This window comes from Onychostoma macrolepis, chromosome 02, assembly GCF_012432095.1.
Source record: "Onychostoma macrolepis isolate SWU-2019 chromosome 02, ASM1243209v1, whole genome shotgun sequence".
Taxonomy (NCBI): Eukaryota; Metazoa; Chordata; class Actinopteri; order Cypriniformes; family Cyprinidae; genus Onychostoma; species Onychostoma macrolepis.
This window is the reverse complement of record NC_081156.1, coordinates 10,026,828-10,046,852: the sequence shown is the minus strand read 5'-3', so window position 1 is coordinate 10,046,852 and position 20,025 is coordinate 10,026,828. Positions and strand designations below refer to the sequence as shown.

At 37.9% G+C, this 20,025-nt stretch overlaps 2 protein-coding genes across 2 annotated transcripts; both read right to left on the bottom strand.

Moving 5' to 3' along the window:
- Window positions 1-825: 825 nt before the first annotated feature.
- Window positions 826-14,666, bottom strand: mep1bb (meprin A subunit beta b). Its single transcript, XM_058747507.1, has 14 exons — window positions 14,622-14,666; window positions 12,634-12,652; window positions 12,478-12,525; window positions 12,346-12,389; window positions 12,162-12,240; window positions 11,841-11,958; window positions 11,524-11,702; window positions 8,905-9,123; window positions 8,545-8,703; window positions 6,892-7,107; window positions 5,806-6,273; window positions 4,563-4,742; window positions 3,276-3,486; window positions 826-1,334 (listed from the first exon to the last, which is right to left on the bottom strand). The coding sequence occupies exons 1-14, from the start codon at window positions 14,664-14,666 to the stop codon at window positions 1,115-1,117; spliced, it is 2,205 nt and encodes a 734-aa protein (XP_058603490.1). The 3' UTR covers window positions 826-1,114.
- Window positions 14,667-15,304: 638 nt separating this feature from the next.
- LOC131523972 (gastrula zinc finger protein XlCGF7.1-like) lies at window positions 15,305-20,023 on the bottom strand. Its single transcript, XM_058750649.1, has 2 exons — window positions 19,554-20,023; window positions 15,305-18,057 (listed from the first exon to the last, which is right to left on the bottom strand). Exons 1-2 carry the CDS (start codon window positions 19,633-19,635, stop codon window positions 17,195-17,197), a joined length of 945 nt encoding a protein of 314 aa, XP_058606632.1. The 5' UTR covers window positions 19,636-20,023; the 3' UTR covers window positions 15,305-17,194.
- Window positions 20,024-20,025: the final 2 nt, after the last annotated feature.

Below are 20,025 nucleotides of genomic sequence, written 5' to 3'. Positions count from 1 at the left end.
TTATGTTTGTTGTTTTGGCCTGAGCTCCCTCTCGAAGTCATTAAAGCGAACCCTCCTGTATCTGTACAATAAAAATGTTATATTTTTCTTCAGTTACGTTGCGAAGTGGGGTTTTCTTTTTGTAAATTACTCTTGAGTTTGACTACTGGTCCTCACTGCTAGCGCACGCGCACACACACACACACACACACACACCACCATTTTTATTGTGTTACGTGACCTACCCTCCCCTAGACTTGATACAGGAACGTAACACCGGTGACAAAACATTACAGTACAAAACGCATAATATTACAATAATAGCGTCTTTCATTCTCGCTGGAACGCTCTGATGAAGTATCATGTCTGCAGAGGTATGCAAATACACATTTCACTGGCAGGCAGGACAGCCTATTATAACGTTCGGACCGAACATTTTGATTGGATTAACTTTTTTTGGTCCTACGCCTTCCACAGAAGATATAAAGACACATAAGTAAATTTAGACCACTTAACTTAGGGACTGCTATCAGGATGTGAAAAGACTTTCAAACAACGTAACTAAAAATGTTTTTGAACTAAATCACCTACCCTGCTTTTAAGGGAGTTTATGGACTAAGTGTCATGCACGTGGCTTTGTTTACATTCGGACAGGAAGCCGGTTGTTACAAGTGTCTGTGTACAGATCATTGGGAGAGGCGAGGAGCGTGTTGAGGACATCGCTGGACGATGGACTACAAGAGCACTGATTGGCGTGCTTTGCAAGTTTCTCCGGCACCAAGAGAGAAGCGTTGCAACCCCAGATAGCGCTCTGATTCCCCGAGAAAATTCAGAGTTCCTCTGACATCGCTGGATACACCGCATCGAGGGAGAGTTCACGATCATCGTCGGAGGGAGAGAGGGCTCCCATTCGAGCATTAAAAATGTAATACTTGAATGGAATCGAAGAATCATGACAGCCCTAAATTAGATGTCTACATTTTTAAGACTATAGTCTGTGTTTTATGCAACTAGCCCCAGATGTCAACAAATGTTTTTGGGGCCACTGAACTAATTACATCAAAACATCAAAGCATGATCAAAACATCATTGATTTTAATGAGTCATCATGTACATTAGAGAAACCTTCAGATCTTCATGCAAACGAGTTCATGTTCTTCATGGTGATTCCATGTCCTTCGAGCTGCACTTTCCTCTGATTTTTCTTCACACAGAGCACACTGATCACCGTCACCATCAGCATGAGCACAAACACAACGACAGACGCCAACACCGCCGTCAGAACACTGCTCTGAGCAGAGCTCTTAAACTGACACCTGTCGCCGTAATACCACCAGTCCTGTCCCACCACACACCTGCGCACACACACACACACACACACACACACACAAAGACCAGAAAACAACACCTGTTACTGAAGACCAAACACTAAACTCATTTATCCATCATACAATGTCAGGTAACTAACCCAGGTGAAAAAAGTGCAGTAAAATACACTTTATTTCAGTACACTTAGTGCACTTCCATAATGTACTTAAAGTGCTCTGTTTTTTCACACTAATTTTGTACTTAATATACTAAAAATGATTATTTAGTACTTAAGATAAACTTAAGATAATTTAATTGTACTCAACTGTGCTATTTTGGGATGCCATGAATATATTAACTAAAATGCACGGTAACACTTTACAATACGGGTGCACAAATATGCATTAAATAATGCTTAACTAATGCACAGATAATCACGATTTAATGTATAACTCACGATGAACTAAACCATTTATTAATGATTACTGCATCAGCAACTAATGAACGTTCGATATGATTCATAGAGTAAGTAATCAATAAATTGTTATCAGTTAAATGCGTCATAATATATTAACTACCTAATAACTTATTTTATTAACTAATGAAGTAAATTCATATGTTAATTACCACATTGGGTCGAAGCCATGCCTTTAAACCTCCAGTTGTCTGCTTTAATTAGTCATTAGCTAATGATTTGCATGGGTATCATTATGCTATGACTTTAATTGTTGAGGCACAGAACTATTAACTAATTGTTAAGTAATATGTCATTGTGGTCATAGATTTTGAATTAGTTAGTTAGTCGAGTGCCTCAACAAGTAAAGTTTACTTCATTGGTTAATAAAATAAGTTATTGGGTAGTTAATATATTATTAAAACGCATTTAACTGATAACAATTTATTGATTACTTACTCTATGAATCATATCAAATGTTCATTTGTTGCCGATGCAGTAATTGTTAATAAATGGTTTAATTCTTCATGAGTTACACATTAACTCACGATTATCTGTGCATTTGTTAAGCATGAATTAATGCATATTAGTGTCACCGTATTGTAAAGTGTTACCAAATGCACTTTTAACATACTATCTCTGTATTTAGTCACCACTTGTAGTACACTTTTGTGGGTTCAAGTCTACTAGGAGTGGTAAATACATTTTTTTTTTTTTTTAAATACAGAGATAGTATGTTAAAAGTGCATTTTAGTTCATATTCATGGTGTCCCAAATAGCACAGATGAGTACACTTAGATGATCTTAAGTTTATCTTAAGAAGTACTAAAGAATAATTTTAGTATATTAAGTACAAATTTAGTGTGAAAAAATAGAGCACTTTAAGAACAAAATGACAGAAGATAAGAAGTCTTGTTTATGAGAAACTGATCAAACTAAAAGTGAGTTTATGATTAAAACAAGAACAAATATCTGCCAGTGAGCTCAGACAAATCAACTTATTTCAAAGAAAAATTCCCCACTGACAGATATTTGTTCTTGTTTTAAGGATAAACTCTCCTCATTTTCTTCAGTTTCTCAGAAAACAAGACTTCATTTATTCAGTTTTCAGTCTCAGTAAATGTGTCTTGATTTAAGGATGTTCAGATATTTGTACTGGAAAACAAGACAGAAATACTGAGGAAGATATTCATGTTTTGCAGTGAATGCAAAACTTAATGCCATAACTTTAGAAATTTAAGACTTTTTGCTCTGATTTAAGATCTTTTTAGATCTTAATTCTTGTAAAAACTAAATGAAAATGAGAAATGCTGCCCTGGCAACTAACTGAATATGAAAATAAATTAACTGAAAATAAAGTTTTTAATATTTTACTGTTAACATTTATTTTATTTCAAGCAGTTAAAATATTTAGTGGTGTTTAATGTTAATCTCAGTTTTAGTTAAAAATTCTGTAGTGAAGAATATTAGGAAAACATTTTGGAGAAAATGAACGCCCCAGTAAGGGCGGATGATTTGGTGTGTGATGTTTGACCTGCACACGGCCTGTCCTGCGTCGTCCAGCACACACACTCCGTCGTTCTCACAGCGCACGGACACACACGGCTCAGGAGGAGCAGCGCTGGAGGAGCTGGAGGTGGCAGGAGTCATGCTGTTGTCTGGGGCTGGTGTTCCAGAGGAAGTTGAGTTTGGTGGATTCATGGATGTGGAAGGCAAGGGCTGTGACACAGCTAGATGAGAGATATCTACAGGAACACAGACAGAACCAGCAGTGCCAGATTAACCCATTAATCCCACCCGTCACAATGGTGACCGTAAAGGTTTTCATTTATAAAGCTCTAAAAACCTTACTGACTGATGTTTTAGTGCATTTCCTGCAAAAATGGAAAAAATAAAGGGTCTTAATTAAATATGTGCAGTTTCACATGATTAGTGCAGATTGTCACATGACCAGAGCAGTTTATTTACTGTTTGCACCTTGAGCAGATGAAGACTGCATCAAACCTCCAAAACAAAAGGCTAGTAAAGTGTGTTAAAATAAAGATATGACAAAGATTTTTGGTCCACATTATTTTTAAGGTGTCTAGTATTAATAAATGAATTCACAATTATTAAATTTGGTTGAGTGTGGTCATAGAATGAGTAAACATGTCACAATAGTGACCGGTGGGATAACAGGGAACTTAGGTTTACATACAAATCCAATTGCAGTTGTTAGTGAAAATTACACTAAAATGTTGCAATGACAAAATATTGCACTAAATTAAGAGTTCAAATGTTACAATATTGATGTTGTAATACTGGTAGCACTGATATAATAATTGTATTCATATATATCTATGTGCCAGAGCAGGTTGATGCGTCACGCGCCGGATGTTGTGACAGTCGGACATTGCGGTGTATCAGAGGTAAAAAATGCTAGAAATGCTGTTCAGTTTCTCGCACAAACCGATCGTTTCCTGTCTTAGGACATCAATGTATCGTCACGAGCCGCAAGGTTTAATTTGGATTTGTCAGTGCATGTTTTTTTTTCTCTCATAGATTCTGTGGCCATTGACTGGCATTATATGACTCACAGACTGCAACGGTTTGAGTTATAAGCCTTCGTTTGTGTTCTACTGAAGAAACAAAGTCACCTACATCTTGGATGCCCTGGGGGTCAGCAGATAAACATCGCCCCACTGACAGATATCTGTGCAAGATCTGTTTTTGAGTTGCTCTGAAGAGATGCATTCATTGAAATGTGAGTAAAGGAGTTTTCATTTTCATCATCAGTTAATGAGAATCAGTCATCTGCTGAGGACGGCTGTGTGTTTCTCACCCTCCATAGTGAGCAGGAAGATGGCGTCTCCACCCTTGATGAAGTCTCGGCTCAGCGCTCTGGCCTGCGTGAGGAAAACCGGCGTTCCTGCACCAGGACCACGGAAATACTCCGTCCCATCCTCTTCTGTTATCTTCACTCCTACTTTACGCGGATCATCCCAGAAGAAATCTTCAGTCCCTGAAGAAAGAGTGAACAGAAGAAACACAGGACTCTGTGAGACTGCTGGAGGTGGACTCTGGTCACTCAGAAACCTCTGTACGTGTTAAAATGAAATTGCAAAACTATTTGCACTACAAACCAGAGTGTTTTTATATACAACAATACATTAAAATAAAATAAGAAATGCCGGTCAGCAATATCAAGCAGCATAACAGACTGTTTTTGTACAGCTGTAATAGCTGGAAGCGAATATGAAGCCGTACATGTTCAAGAAACAAATGCCTGCATCCACTCTTACATTAAAAATAAATAAATTATAATATCCTTATATTATCCGTTTTTATTTTAGAGGCTGATCATCGTTGCTGGTGTATTTAGGAAACCAAGTAATTTGATGATGATAATAATACTACTACTACTACTACTACTACTAATAATCATCATCATCATCATCATCATCATCATCATCATTATTATTATTATTATTATTATTATTGGGTTTGGCCTGTGAGAGGTGGAATTTGAATGCAGCAGGTCTGCCTCCATCTGTCACATTAATGTTAAGCTAACAATTAAAGAAAAGATCGATGAGTGTTTCACCAGCACTTCCCTCCTTGCACAGGTAAGGGAAAAAATCTCTCTAAAATGATTTTGGCAGGGGTCGACCTGACTGACAGGGGCGTCATGCACTCATTATTTTTGAGGGGGCACGAGTTGGAGGGGGGGTTGTCATGTGACATACAACAGCCACAATATTATTTATTTTTTCCTTTTTATTCGAAATTTTCCCAAACGCATTAACTATATCATGAAATATCTTGATTCTCACCTTTATAGATTGTTAGTTGATCTATAGTGGGCAATGGTCAAAGTAACCTGATAATGTAATTAACAGCGAACGCAGATTTGAATTTCGAAGCACAACTTTAGATATATATTTTTGGTTTGTTACGAAACTGTGGGAGCCACTAAAGTTTATTAATGGGAAACACTGGATTCCTCTTGCAAAGGATAAATCATTTGCATGTAAATATTTCAATTCAGAGACCCAGCAGGATGGGATTTGAATCGTGAGCCTCACCTTCCACAGTCATGGTGGGGTCAGTGGTGACGCTCCTCTGGTTGTTCATGCGTCTGCGAATGTCTGCGTTCTGGTCCATCAGCATCATGGTCATCTGCTTCCAGCGTGCAGGCCAGACCAGACCGCCCTCTGCCGCTCCGGATCCAGATGTCAGGTGAGCGTATGCTCCCAGCTCTCCTCTGTATCCGGCTGATCCGTTGGGATACAGGCCCATCTGGAAGCTGTAGCCGTCTGTAGACGTGAAGTGTGGGCTGTAGATAGCGGCGTCCGGCGGCGTGTTCTCCAGGACGCTCCTGAAGTCCTTGATCCTCCACACATGTTCAGGACAGCGGGTCTCTGAGAGGTTGATGTCGTCCAGCGAGAGTCCGCCAGCGTCCCCGTTGCCTTTGATTCCCTCAAAAACCACTCGAAACTTTCTGGAGACGTTCAAACTGACGTGATGGAGCTGCCAGTCATCACCAGGAAGAGCTTTTCAATAAAGAGTGCTCGTTAACACATGATATATGCACAGAAGCTGTCTTATAATAGTCACCTTTTAGAGAAAATCTGATACTCATTAATCCATATACTGGAGACATGACCCTCAAACACTCTCTAGATGAACCCAGGTGAAAAAAGAGCAGTAAAATACACTGTATTTCAGTACACTTCCATAATGTACTTAAAGTGCTCTAATTTTGCACACTAATTTTGTACTTGATATGATAATCTAAGATCATCAAGTGGTACTAAATGCATTTTTAAATACAAAGATAGTAAGTTAAATGCGCATTTTTGTTTGTCTCAAAATAGCACAGTTGAGTACACTTAGATGATCTTAAGTTTATCTTAAGAAGTACTAAAATATCATTTTTAGTATATTAAGTACAAAAGTAGTGCGCGGAAATAGAGCACTTTAAGTACATTACGGAAGTGCACTTGTTTTTCACCTGGGACTGAAGAAGAAATATACTTTTAATTAGTGTATTTATGGTGTATAACTTTTACAATTTTATTTAGCACAAAAAATAAGAATGTACTACAAATATACTAGGTATTTTTTAGTGCATTCAAGTACACTTTATTTTTACCTGGGAACAGCCGTACCTTCAACCTGCTGAATGAGCCGCAGGGTCCCGTCAGGGTTTTCCGTGTCGTACTCTCTCGTCCAGATCCTGAGCCGGTCGTTAATGTGGCCGCTGTTGTAGAGGAAGAACTGCAGGCACTGGAATCCCCGTCTGGGGTAGATAACCCTGCTCTCCAGCAGAGCCCTGTTCCCCTCCGGCCCGCTCACAGTGCTGAAGTGCATGAAGTAACCCTTTCCTGAAAACAGGACAGATATCAGAGATAAACAGTGAGCATATGTGTCCCTGGAGCACAAAAGCAGTCATAAGTAGCACAGGTATATTTGTAGCAATAGCAAACAATACATTGTATGGGTCTAAATGATCAATTTTAAGTAAAGATCATGTTCCATGAAGATATTTTCATCAGTTCTGATTTTTGATCAGTAATATGCATTGCTAAGAACTTCATTTGGACAACTTTAAAGGTGATTTTCTCAATATTTAGATTTTTTTGCAGCCAAATATTGTCCGACCCTAACAAACCATACATCAATGGAAAAAGCTTATTTATTCAGCTTTCAGATTATGTATAAATCTCAGTTTCAAAAAATTGACCCTTATGACTGGTTTTGTCGTCCAGGGTCACATATGAGCTGGACTTTTGCAAAGCCTTCCACGTTTCAAAAATCAGTGATTATAAGAGCTGTTTGTAGTCAAAGAGGATGACCAGATACGACAGTAAAATAGTGCATTCAAGTCTTCCCGGGATGTTCATATTTATGGGCTGGGAAGTCATTATGACGATGTCAGGTACGTTCAGATCACTTCAGAAAGTTTTTTTTTTTACTCTACATCCAAAAAAATTATGAATAAAGAATGTGCATTGGTGGTTTTTGCTTTTTAAAGTTTTAATTCATTTTACAAAGGTTCTGCAAATTGAATCGTTATATATTCTGTGGTAACTGTACAATACTGCGCTATTTTGTACATGCAACATTTTTTTTTTTCATGTTCAACTTATTGGACATGAAAGAAATAACTAATTTTTAACAGATTTACTGTGAATACTCAAACTATAATTTGTCACTGACATGTGGACAACTGGGGAAATCTGGTTTTAAAGAAAATCCACATAATTAGAACTTTGGCATTGATGTGCATTGTAATTATGTAATATTCCAGATATGACATGTTCAGAGTGGTCACATTCATTTTGCAATTTAGTGGATTTTACAGATTAAATATTGTGCATTAAATTAACATTCACCATCAAATGAATCTTTTAAAGGAATAGTTAGCAATGAAGCTCATTTACCTTTATATATATTATTTATACGGTACAGAAGCTCTAGTGAATTGTTCTTTTTCCTTACAACCAAAGTGAAGGACAAATGCTGCTGAGCTCCGAAAATGAGACTAAAAATGCACCATAACAGTATCAAAAAAGCATATATCATAAGCCACATGATAGCATTGTGTGCAAAACTGGTCATTATTCACTGAAAATCATCATAGTTCTCGTGTGGCATGTGAATATGTGTTATACTAGATTTGACATCAAAAACACCACAATAGTGTTTCACTCAACATGAGTGTGAGTTAATTATGACAGAAACTTTTTTTAGGTGAAGCATTTCCATTATAAAGAATTGATTGAACTTTTTAAACTCTTTTAAAAGTCCAGAAGACTTGCCGTCGCAGCGTCCCATGTTGGTGTAGTCGGCGTCTGGTCCACCTGCGGCTCTGGAAACACGCTTCCAGGTCGCATTATCGTCATTTTCACGGCTTTGGATCATTCCACAGATGCTCTCCGACTCAAAGTCACAGGAGTCCAGAAATGTGGAGGAGCTGGCTGTAAAATAACCACACTTTAAACATTCATACATTTCCTACATGCTCTTATGTACGATAAATTTACACTTAGCCATTGTTGACTGGCTATCGTTAAGAACGTCCCTTGCTGAATTGGACATCAAGACGTACATCAAGTTCATGACCGTGACAAACTAAACAATGCATTTGAAGTAGGAAAGTGTTTTTGTGAAAGCGTTACAGCAGTTGTAGAGTCGGTTGAGCTTGAGCAGGTCGCTGTCGCTGAACTCCATGCGCTGGCCGATCACGTCGCTGAAGGCCGGGATCCTGGTGACGATGGTGGGCTCCGAGCCGTTCTGGAAGGCTTTCTTGCTGTAATGCATCATGGATCCGTAGTCGTAGGGAACGTTCAGGGCGCTGGAAGTTCTGTCGTTGTATTTGTTGAAGTTATGCTCCTTTCCTGTGAAATGAACGTGAACATGTCATAAAAACATCACAATAATCCACACCACTCCAGTCCATCAGTTATCATCTGGAGAAGACAAAAGCTGAAACACATCCAGCATTAAGACGTTTTTAACTAAAATACGAGTCAATAATCCATAATAACTCTTCCTCCAGTGAAAAAGTGCATCTGCTGTTGTCTCTGACATCAAAATCCAGCCACATATTAGTGACCTGTGCTGGCAAACTGAGCAAATTTTCAAAAATGAGTTGTTTTTATTTACATATTCTCCATTAAAAGACCTAAATTATGTACGATTTGTTGCAATCAGGAGAAAAATGACTGAGCTACACCTGTTTGAAGTCAATTTAGAGAAAAACTGATTTAAAGTTTTCTGAAGGTTCCAAAGCAAAATCACCCAACATTACATCTTTTCCCCCAATTTTCTTAATAATCATTACTAGATAAATAATCACAACATAGCTATTTTTTATTTTATCTTGTTGTTATAAATAAGAACTGATGCAACAAAGAACAAATATAAGAAAGAAACTAGTGTATAGTGTATTACTTTTTTCATTTTACATCTAGATACAAGCATTCAAGTAAGAAAAACAAATAGTAAAATGTTACAAATAAATTGATTAATAAAAATACAAGAGCAGTTCAATCAAGAGCAGCGAGTGATCTTTTCTTTCATCGTTTGATTAACATTAACGAGACAGACGGCTTATATTAAGACATAGTGTGTAGTGCGCTGATCTAATATAATGCTACACATCTGATGTTTTTCCCCAACAGTTCCCAAACGTTCACTTAAGAAATAACAGATTATGTTTGCGTGAATAGCCCACTAGGGATCGCTTTTTGATGTTCAAGGTACCCCTTAGAGTCATTTTTCGACTTGCAGGGTCCTCCGTTGCTATAAATAGGAAACCCTCAGTGTCAATATGCCGACGCCATACTGGGAATTTTATCGTCATAATTAAATTATATATTGGGTAATAACATTGCCATTATTGCATATATGTTGGGATGTGATTTTTCAATGTAAACAGCCCCAACAGTTTTATTTATATTACATTATTTACACATTGATGAGCACATAACCCAACCCCTGCCACTAAACCTACCATTTGTCAATAAAACACAAGATATAACAGACAGACACAACTACCATCATAATTTATTCAAAAAATATTAATATTCCAAGTCTTCTGAGGCAAAACATTTGATTTGTGAAAGGAATAGACGCGATCGCCATTAAAGGGATAGTTCACCCAAAAATGAAAATTCTGTTATCGTTTACTCATCCTCAAGTAGTTCCAAACCCGTATGAATTTCTTTGTTCTGCCGAACACAAAGGAAGATATTTTGAAGAAAGTTTGTAACCAGGCTGTTTTGGGGCACCATTAACTTCCATAGTAGGAAAATAATAGCTCTGTTTCCCACATTCTTCAGAATATCTTCCGTTGTGTTCGGCAGAACAAAGACATTCATACGGGTTTGGAACTACTTGAGGATGAGTAAATGACAGAATTTTCATTTTTGGGTGAACTATCCCTTTAAGCTCTTCCTGTGTGCTGCAGTCTGTGTGTAAATTCAAAAAATGCCGCCAGAAGAAGCCTTACGTCAGCCTTGGTTGTGAAATGCTATTGGCTCTTGTGTGTTTCGTGACCGATTGCGTCATGCTGCGGGACGGGAGTATGCTTTTGAATGAGATGTGAGCGCGTTAACAGAGCGGGATCATTTTCAGCAATTAAAACCTTATGTTTTACTCTCTTCTTCTCATAAGACTTCGCATGGCTTCAGAAGACTTGGAATGCAACACGGCTTGTTTGTAATGCTTTTATACTGCTTGTTTATGGTCGGTTTTTGCAATAAATACCTGTGACTGCACTTATATTTGCCTGTTACATGTTTTATGTTGTTCAGAAGTGGGTAGGTTTAGGGTAGGGGTCGGGTTAGGTGCTCCAATAAAAGTATAAAGTTATATAAAATGATTTCTATTTTTTACAAATGCATGCAAACCATTAAACTAAGACAAACAACTGAAAACAACGGAGGACCCTGCAAGTCGAGAAATGACGCTAAGGGGTACCTTGAGCATCAAAAAGCGACGCCAAGTGGTCCTGACCAAGCTTCAGTATGTGACGAGTTGGGTGTGAGAATGGGTTGGCTGTTTGGACTCTCATTCTGACGGCACCCATTCACTGCAGAGCATCCATTGCTGAGACACTGATGCAGCGACACATTTCTTTATAAAGTAGATGAGTAATATCATGGCACATTTAGCAACTGTGTTAACTATGAAAACATCTAAATGTAATGTAAGCAAGAATGCATTATTGAAATCAAACTGCAGAGCTCGATTTCAGAGGCTGTGCTGTTTCTCAGTTCATGTATCAGACAGACCTTCAGTGATGCGGTCCCAGATGATGGAGACGTAGTCGTCGCGGTCGGAGCGTGACTGCTCGTGCCAGAAGCCTAACGCGTGGAGAAACTCATGCTCGATGGTTGCGATACGATCACATCCACTGCCGATGGACAGCCGCTGTTTGCCAACACGCCGGTTCCCCACGGACGAAAAGCAGCTAGTCACACACATATAGATGTTGGATTCTTTGACAGTTGTCATACTCATGATCATGAAGTGTTTTAACATATTTGATTGCAACAAACCATTGTGCAGCACAACATCATTGTATATAAACATGTATGTAGCAGCTCACCCGCTGCCTTTAAATACAGAGATGTAGTTTTCTTCTCCACTCCATGGTTTGTAGTCGATGCATGACTTCAGTCGATACTGTTCAAAGGCCTTCAGGATCACACCTTTTGCATTAACATCTGCCCATAGAGATTTTGGTATTTCAGGGGTTAATTAGTCTAGCATAGCCTTTGACTCTGATTATTATTAAAAAAATAATAACATAACATTTTAAAATATTCAAATAGTAAAATTAAATTATTAAAGAATATTACAATACACTGTATTTTTGATCAAATGCAGCCTTAGTGTATTTATATAGTTTCTGAGTGAAGATACTCACCCAAATCATCCTCGAGGTAATAAGGGATCACTTTTGGCCATCTGTACTCATCACCAATTATAGAATTCCTCTCCAAATTCTGAGACAGAAACATTTAGTCACATGCGGCAGTTAAGCTCCACGAGAAGCGAACCACACATAAACAAATGGATTTGATTGGTATCAACAAAATATCATCTCTTACCTCATCATATACAATATCTCCCTCAAAAAGATCAAGACCGGCCTCTGAAAACACGAAGAAGACAGAAATGCCATGATAAATCTGAATAATCTTCATACAAACACGTATAGAGCCGGTGTGATGACCTCTCACCTTCATTGATATCAAACAGATCCTCTTTACCGCCATCGACATTATATTCTGAAAATCAGGGCTAACGCAATCAGTCTCAGCTTTTACACATTTTTACACTTCATTTTGTATACATTCAAATACATTTTCAGCAAAGAAGAGAGAAAGCACCCTTACCAATCACTCGCTGCGTTGCCTGATAGACAAAATACAACGAGACATTGTCATACAAACAAGACCTTTCAGTACTTCATATTAATACTCCAGAACAACTATAAACAGATGAGTTACCGAACTACAGAAGAGAAACTGCTTTAGTGTCGCACAGAAACTGAAATATCCATTATAACTCACCTCACATCTGCCTTGAGAGCTGAAGAGAAATAAGAAATGCATGAGAAACATAAGCGTGTGTGCCGCGGCCCCGGGGCCCATGCTTGAGCTATAGAGCACAGAACACCTGACAGAGGAGGATTCATCTGAAATCAGCTCAACAACGCTGTAAAAGATGCATAAAACGATGTAAAGTGCAAAGCTGGCATGATGGAGCTGATAGGAGAGACAGCAGATCAATGATTGACAGCAGGTTCAGAACACAGTCATGAGCAAAACAAAACACGTTCAGAACATTCACAACAATTAACACAGAGTTTTTAATGGGGAAAAATGTATTAGAAACACGAGAAAAACATTTGTTTTTTCTGACAAGGAGGAAACTTTGGGAAGAGCCGAGATGCAGCAGTGGAGCCCGTCCTTCGAACAAACGGCCGTATGTTTATTAACATTTAATAATACTAGGTAGGCAATAGATGATTATTACATTATAACACAGATAAGTAAATGAATGCATTAGGCTGTTTAGTGTGTAAAAGTCTGGCATAAATGTATTGTTCATCCAGATCCTACAAGAGTTAGTCTGTTTGTCAGTAAGTTTGATAAATGCATGTATAGGAAATTGTGCACGATTACTGCTGTCAGACCATTTATTTAGAAAGTGCCTTTCCTATCTATCGTAACTAAGGGACACACTTATAACTAATATATTCTATTCTTTGTTATCAACATCATAAAGTGCATTAAACAACATTTCACGTCAGGGTTTCTCAGCCTGGAGTTCGTTAAAGAACTGCATGGAGTTTATGAGGTGATGAAAAACTAGTGATGAATTAAATCATAAAAATGGCAATTTGGCAAAAAAATAAATAAAAAAAATAAAATAAATCTAATTGTGTGCCTCTGTAATTCCAGGCACCTGACTAGCGGCTGTGTATAATGTCAATAATATCAATAATTTAATGCCATTTTGCAAATAAAATGTATTCTATAAAAACGTAACTGTAATCTGTTTATGATTACTTTAAAATGTATTACAATCTAATTAAAATAAAATCTAAATTTTGGAATCTGATTGTGTAATTAGATTAAATGTAATGGCAGTCTATCAGCAAAGTCCATTTGAAAGTGAGCGTTTCTATTACCGTGAACACCTCACAGAGAACGACTGACATCACTGCCACTCCATTCTGTTACCTTGCGATGGAGTAACAATGTTCAGCTGTTAACATAAAACTATTAAATATTGAGGGCAAAAAAGAGGGGGCAGATTTCCTTGACCACGGGGGATGAGATCGGCATTTACTCTGGTTATTGCACAATAAGATAAGATAAGATAAACCACAGAGAGAAAGATCACATCAAAATGACAACTGTGTGTGTGTGTGTGTGTGACACTGAAGACTGGACTAGTATTATAAAATACATTCAAATAGAAAACAGTTATTTTAAATTACAATAATGTTTCACAGTATACCTGTTTTTACTGTAATTTTGATCAAATAAATCGATTTTCTGAGCAGAAAAGACTTCTTTCAAAAACATGAAATAAAATACATACTATTAACAAACCATTAACCACAACTTTTGCCTCAACAAACTCCTAACTCGTTGCTTAATAATAGTTTAGTAAGGTAGTTATTAGGTTTAGGTATTGGGTAGGGTTAGGGATGTAGAATATGATCATGCGGAATATGTGCTTTATGAGCACTAATAATCAGCCAATATGTTAATAATGTCACGGTTATGGTCTGTTTTGGTTTTGTTTGTGTTCCTGCCTCCTGTTTCAGTTCCTCAGTTGTTTCCATGGATTTTGATGAATTACTCCTCACCTGTTTCAGTTCTCCCTGATTACGTTCCTTGTTATTTAAACCCATGTTCCGGTGTCCTGTGTTCGGCGTTGTTTGTCTTCTTGTTTGGTTTTGATTATTAAAGACTGTTCTGAGTTTATTCCACATTCTCCTCGCTCCCCGTGACTCAGAAGTGTGACAAATAATAGGCATGCTATTAAGCAATAGTTAATAGTGAGAATTGGTCCCTATACTAAAATGGAACCAAAAATCCTAATATATAATATATCTGATTATATAAACACACTGTGTGAAAAGAACACCACAGGCTCTTCAGAAGAGTGCTGTAAAACACTTTATAACCAGAGAGGGCTGATAAAGATAAAAAGACTCATCCGAACTCATCAGCTGTGAGATAACGTACAATTACACAGAGACTCATAAAATGTACATACACAAAATGAAATATTGAACAAAATGGAGAGCAGAGATCTTTACTCATCAGCCAGATGAACTCTCTTCTCATGGACCAAGCTTGGTGCAACTGTGACATTGATTATCATATTGATTTTTAAATAGACCGAGTATCAGATTTCTAAGAATTAGTCATAGAAACATTTTTCTCACACAGGCATCAAAATAGAATTGAGAAACCTTTACATTTGTCTTGATTCAAAATGAGAGCCACCTGCTGAGCTCATTAAATAAGTCACATGCAGCAGAAGACTGGTGTAGCTTTTTATTTCTGGAAACGGCATGTAATCTCCACACTGTACGCTACAAGTTAGTGTGTGATGATCAGATCCAGCACAAGACTGGCTGTCCTGACCAAACAGACTGGTTTCTGCAAAGCCAAATACACAGTTAGAAACCAGAACAACCACAATAATGGTTGTGTTCCAGCAGACTGCAGGAATCCTGATTGATTCGGTGGAGGAACAGCAGACTGCTGGTGATCGTGGAGAAACGGAGAATCACAATGCTTTTGTTTAAAAAAAAACAGATCACGATTCTCCCACAATTCTGAATAGAAAAACTAAATTAAATTTACTTGAAGTTCTGACAAAAAGTTTATTGCTGCAGTCTATTCCAAAAATATATAGTTATTAAGTAGTTGAATGAGTAATTCAATGACTCCCTCATAAAGACTTTGCGTGCTTCGTTCCTGGATGAATCAGGGTTTTTGAACAAATCTCTCGAGTGAATCATTCAATGACTACTTATGATGACATCATTTCTTTCAGTATTGGATGAAAAAGCTGAGAAAATCGTATTTTTGTCAAATACTACATCTGGATCATATCGCTATTTTTAACGCTCCAAAAGCAGCACCTAGTGGCAAAGAACGAATTTGCATTTTCATTCAGACCAACATGAAAAGACCAACAAGTGGGCGGCAATATGCTAATGTTTCATGTTGACGTCAGCATGAAACGGCTTGGGATTAGTTTTAAAAACGACTCGTTCCAATGATTCAGAGTCGACTCTTTCTTTTGAGAGACATTGGGCCTCATTCATGAAACATTCGTAAATATAGGAGTAATTTGCGCGTAAAACGGGCCTTCCTGAAAACTCTCCTCCGGATTCACAAACGCTTCGTTAACATCCGATTTGATAGTTAAACATGCGTATGTTAATGAATGCCAATCATTCGTAAATAGGGTGTGTGTGCACGCTCGTACACAATTAGCATAATCCCCGCCTATGATTTACAGCTATGCAAATTGCGTGTCCAGGAACGCAGTGGAATATTCTGGTCTACTTTCTCAGGTTTGGCTCCAGTATATTGCATAGATGCAAAAAAGACTAATAGGCCATATGCCAAATATTCAACAACATGCATCCATCAAAGTGTTTTTAGCCAGCTGAAAAATGTCAGGTGCTCTTCTGAAAACGACCAGCTGGTGGCGCTCGAGAACGCTTTGGTTGCCATGATTAGGAATATTCACGGAAGTAATATATTACTAGTATCTCATTTTGAAGAATATTACTGAATATAAAAATGCAGTTGCCAGTGATATTAACTTCTCTGTTGTTCAGTTGTTGTAGAAGCAGGATGATTGGTCGGTGTAGTATTTGTCCCGCCCCCTCCTCCATTGATTGGACGGCTGGGTAAAAAGTGACAGTGACAAGCGCTGCGTTCTACCCAAAGCTGAACAGTTTATCAACTAAATAAAAAATAAATAAATAAACACTTGTAAAATATTATATAAATATTATTTATAGAAACTTGTAAAGTATTATCATGGCATTGCATCAGAATTCAGTGTCATCAGTTTGCCAAAAAGAACAATGTTTTACACACCATGTAAACGTGGGTAAGGAGCAGGTGTACATTTCTTTCGTACCAACTAACATTTTGAAAATACGAACATTTTCATGAATTCGAAAGTTTACGTCAGAACAAGAATTCGTTCTGCTCGTGTTTCATGAATGAGGCCCGATAACTTTATACACGGTGCACTCTCAGATTTAAACCTTTGCAGGATGTTTTCACTCAGATGTGTTACACACCGCATGAAAGATCTTTTTCAAAAATCCATAATAGGGGCGCTTTAAATATCGCATCGTGAGATTTTGATCTCGTTACATCCCTATCAGCCTGCATCCAGTCTTCACACAGAAGGTGTCAGTGTTTGCACTGGAGCGGAGGCCGGGCTCTGCTCGGAGCGAGGCAGCATGGGACAGGGCTTCTTTCTGTGGTTCTGCAGATCGCTGGACTGAGTGAACCTCCTCCCGCAGGCGCTGCAGAGGTAGGGTCTCTCTCCGGTGTGAACGCGCTCGTGTCTCCTCAGCGCTCCCGAGTGAGTGAAGCCCTTCCCGCAGTGCGAGCAGGTGTAGGGCTTCTCTCCGCTGTGGATCTTCTGGTGCTGCTTCAGAGCGCTGGATCTGGTGAAGGTGTCCCCGCACTCGAAGCACATGTGCGCTCGCTCTCCCGTGTGGATCTTCTGATGATCGTTGAAGCAGCCCAGCCGCAGAAAGCCCTTCCCGCAGACGGCGCACACGTAGGGCTTCTCGTTAGTGTGGATCTTCAGGTGCGCCTTCAGGTTGGACGCCAGGATGAAGTTCTTCCCGCACTGCTGGCAGGCGAAGGCCCGTTCCCCCGAGTGCGAGCGCTGGTGGTCTTTGAGGTTGGTGGCGCACTTGAAGCTCTTCCCGCACTGATTGCAAGCGTACGGACGCTCGCCGGTGTGGATGCGAACGTGGCGTTTCAGGTGTCCTTTACAGGTGAAGCTCTTCTGACAGTGAGGGCAGCTGAAGGGCTTGACTCCGGAGTGGATCTTGATGTGTTCGTTGAAGTGTCCTTTATGTGTGAAGCTCTTGCCGCACTCGGGGCAGACGAAGCAATTACTGGCTTCATGCGAGGGTTTCTTTTTCGTTTCTGAGCGCCTGAGAGATTTTTCTGCATTTATTACCCCCTCCTGATGTTTCTCCTCTACGTCATTCTCTCGACTTTCTTCTTTCTCTTGCGTCAGCTCTAAGACAAAACAACAAACGGTTAAAAATCAGCTCACAAAGTGAAACCAAACGGTCTACAAAATCATAATCAGTGCTGTATCTTTCCTCATATTATTAACAATCTTGTTTTAGAACTGTACCAAAGGCTAAGATGACACAGTTTACACATTAGTGCCGTCAAGCGATTAATCACATCCAAAATAAAAGTTTTTGTTTAGATAATATATGTGTGTGTACTGTGTATATTTATTATGTATATATAAATACACACACATGCATGTATATATTCATGAAAAATGTTATGTTTATATTAAAAATATTTATATATATATAATATAAAATATAAGAATATAAATATATGCATGTAAATACATTTACTGTATGTGAATGTATTTATATATACATAATAAATATACACAATACACATACATATATTATGTAAACAAAAACTTTTATTTTTTTATGTGATTAATCGTTTGACAGCACTATAAACCACTATCATACACGACAAGTTATGATTACCTGTGTATAAATATAAAGGATTTACAGAACAATAACTCACTTTAAGATAGAAAAAGACACTTCTGTTATATTAATGGATGATAAATGACGTGTATATGAATCAAGAAATATCTCTTTAAGTAATTTACTTAGAACTTTTAGTTAAATGTAAATAAAAAAAACTTTCAAAATCTGTAGACTATTTTAGCATTCTGGGTTCATTCCCTATTATATCTGATCAATAACTTCTCGTTATTTATTTATAACTCATTATTTCAATATTAATGAGATATCAGAACATGAATAAAGAAAATAAATAAGAAAATAAGAACATATAATTTGAGTGTTCTCAGTATTAATTTAATTAAATTCCTTTGACTTAATAACTCGTGATTGTTCAAAAACAGTCCAAATTTATGAAACCTGCATGTTTACGTCTAAGAAAACAACACATACATGTATGTATATATATATATATATATATATATATATATATATATATAATAAATAGGTATTTTGAGGGTCTTAAAGCGTTTGGATTCCTTACAAAAAAACATGCATTTTTGTCAGAATATATGTCTCCTAGTGGTTCAAAACAGACCCAAATGTGTTTTGAGGGTTTAATATATTTTATGTTTTATTTTAGAATTTTGCAACTTGTAATTAAAATAGAATTTTTCAGCTGATTTAATGTTTTCAATTAGAGTACTTAATGAAACGGGGGTGTCAAAAACAAGTGTAGACTGATGTCCATGCTTTCTAACAGTGTTAAAACGACTTCATTTCGGATTAGACAAACGCGGGGAAATATTAAATTAGTTCAGTATTTATTTATTTAGCTCAGTATTTATGTATTAAAGTAAGGTTTGAGACACAGATGAGTTAAAGCAGTGAAGCAGGGCATCCCTCTCCAGTCTTCTCCACTAGCATGGCTTTCTAAACAAACTCTGGATGAACTTGGCATGCTGTTAATAATCGTTAGTCATTAATGAAGAATCATTAATCATCACCAACCTCTGTGTTCCTCAGTTTCTTCATCTTTCTCTCCGCATGTTTCTGCATCACTGTCTTCTCTCTCCTCTTTAACACACTCCATGTCTTCAGTAAAGTCTTGATCTGGAGTCGTTTGGAAAACACACTTAACTTAGCTTCGCCACGTTTACAGAGATGGAGATATATCTTCTATTTATTGGCCTGAATCCCAGTTCATACACATCCAGCTGAAAGTACATGCAGCGTTTCTACAGTTTCACCTCAGCTTTTTGCGGTAATCCAGAACTTTTACATAATCACATCGTAAAAACAACGTCTTTAACACGGAGCTCTTTATCGATTTAAAGAGATGCTTCCTCTGATGCGCGAAACCGAAACGCGTTTCTTCTTCTTTATCATTTACAGCGGCTTGCAAACCAACATCGGCGCATTTCCGCCACCTACTGGACGGAGAGAGAAGAAAGAAAAACCTTGTATTGACGTAGCAGCCCCT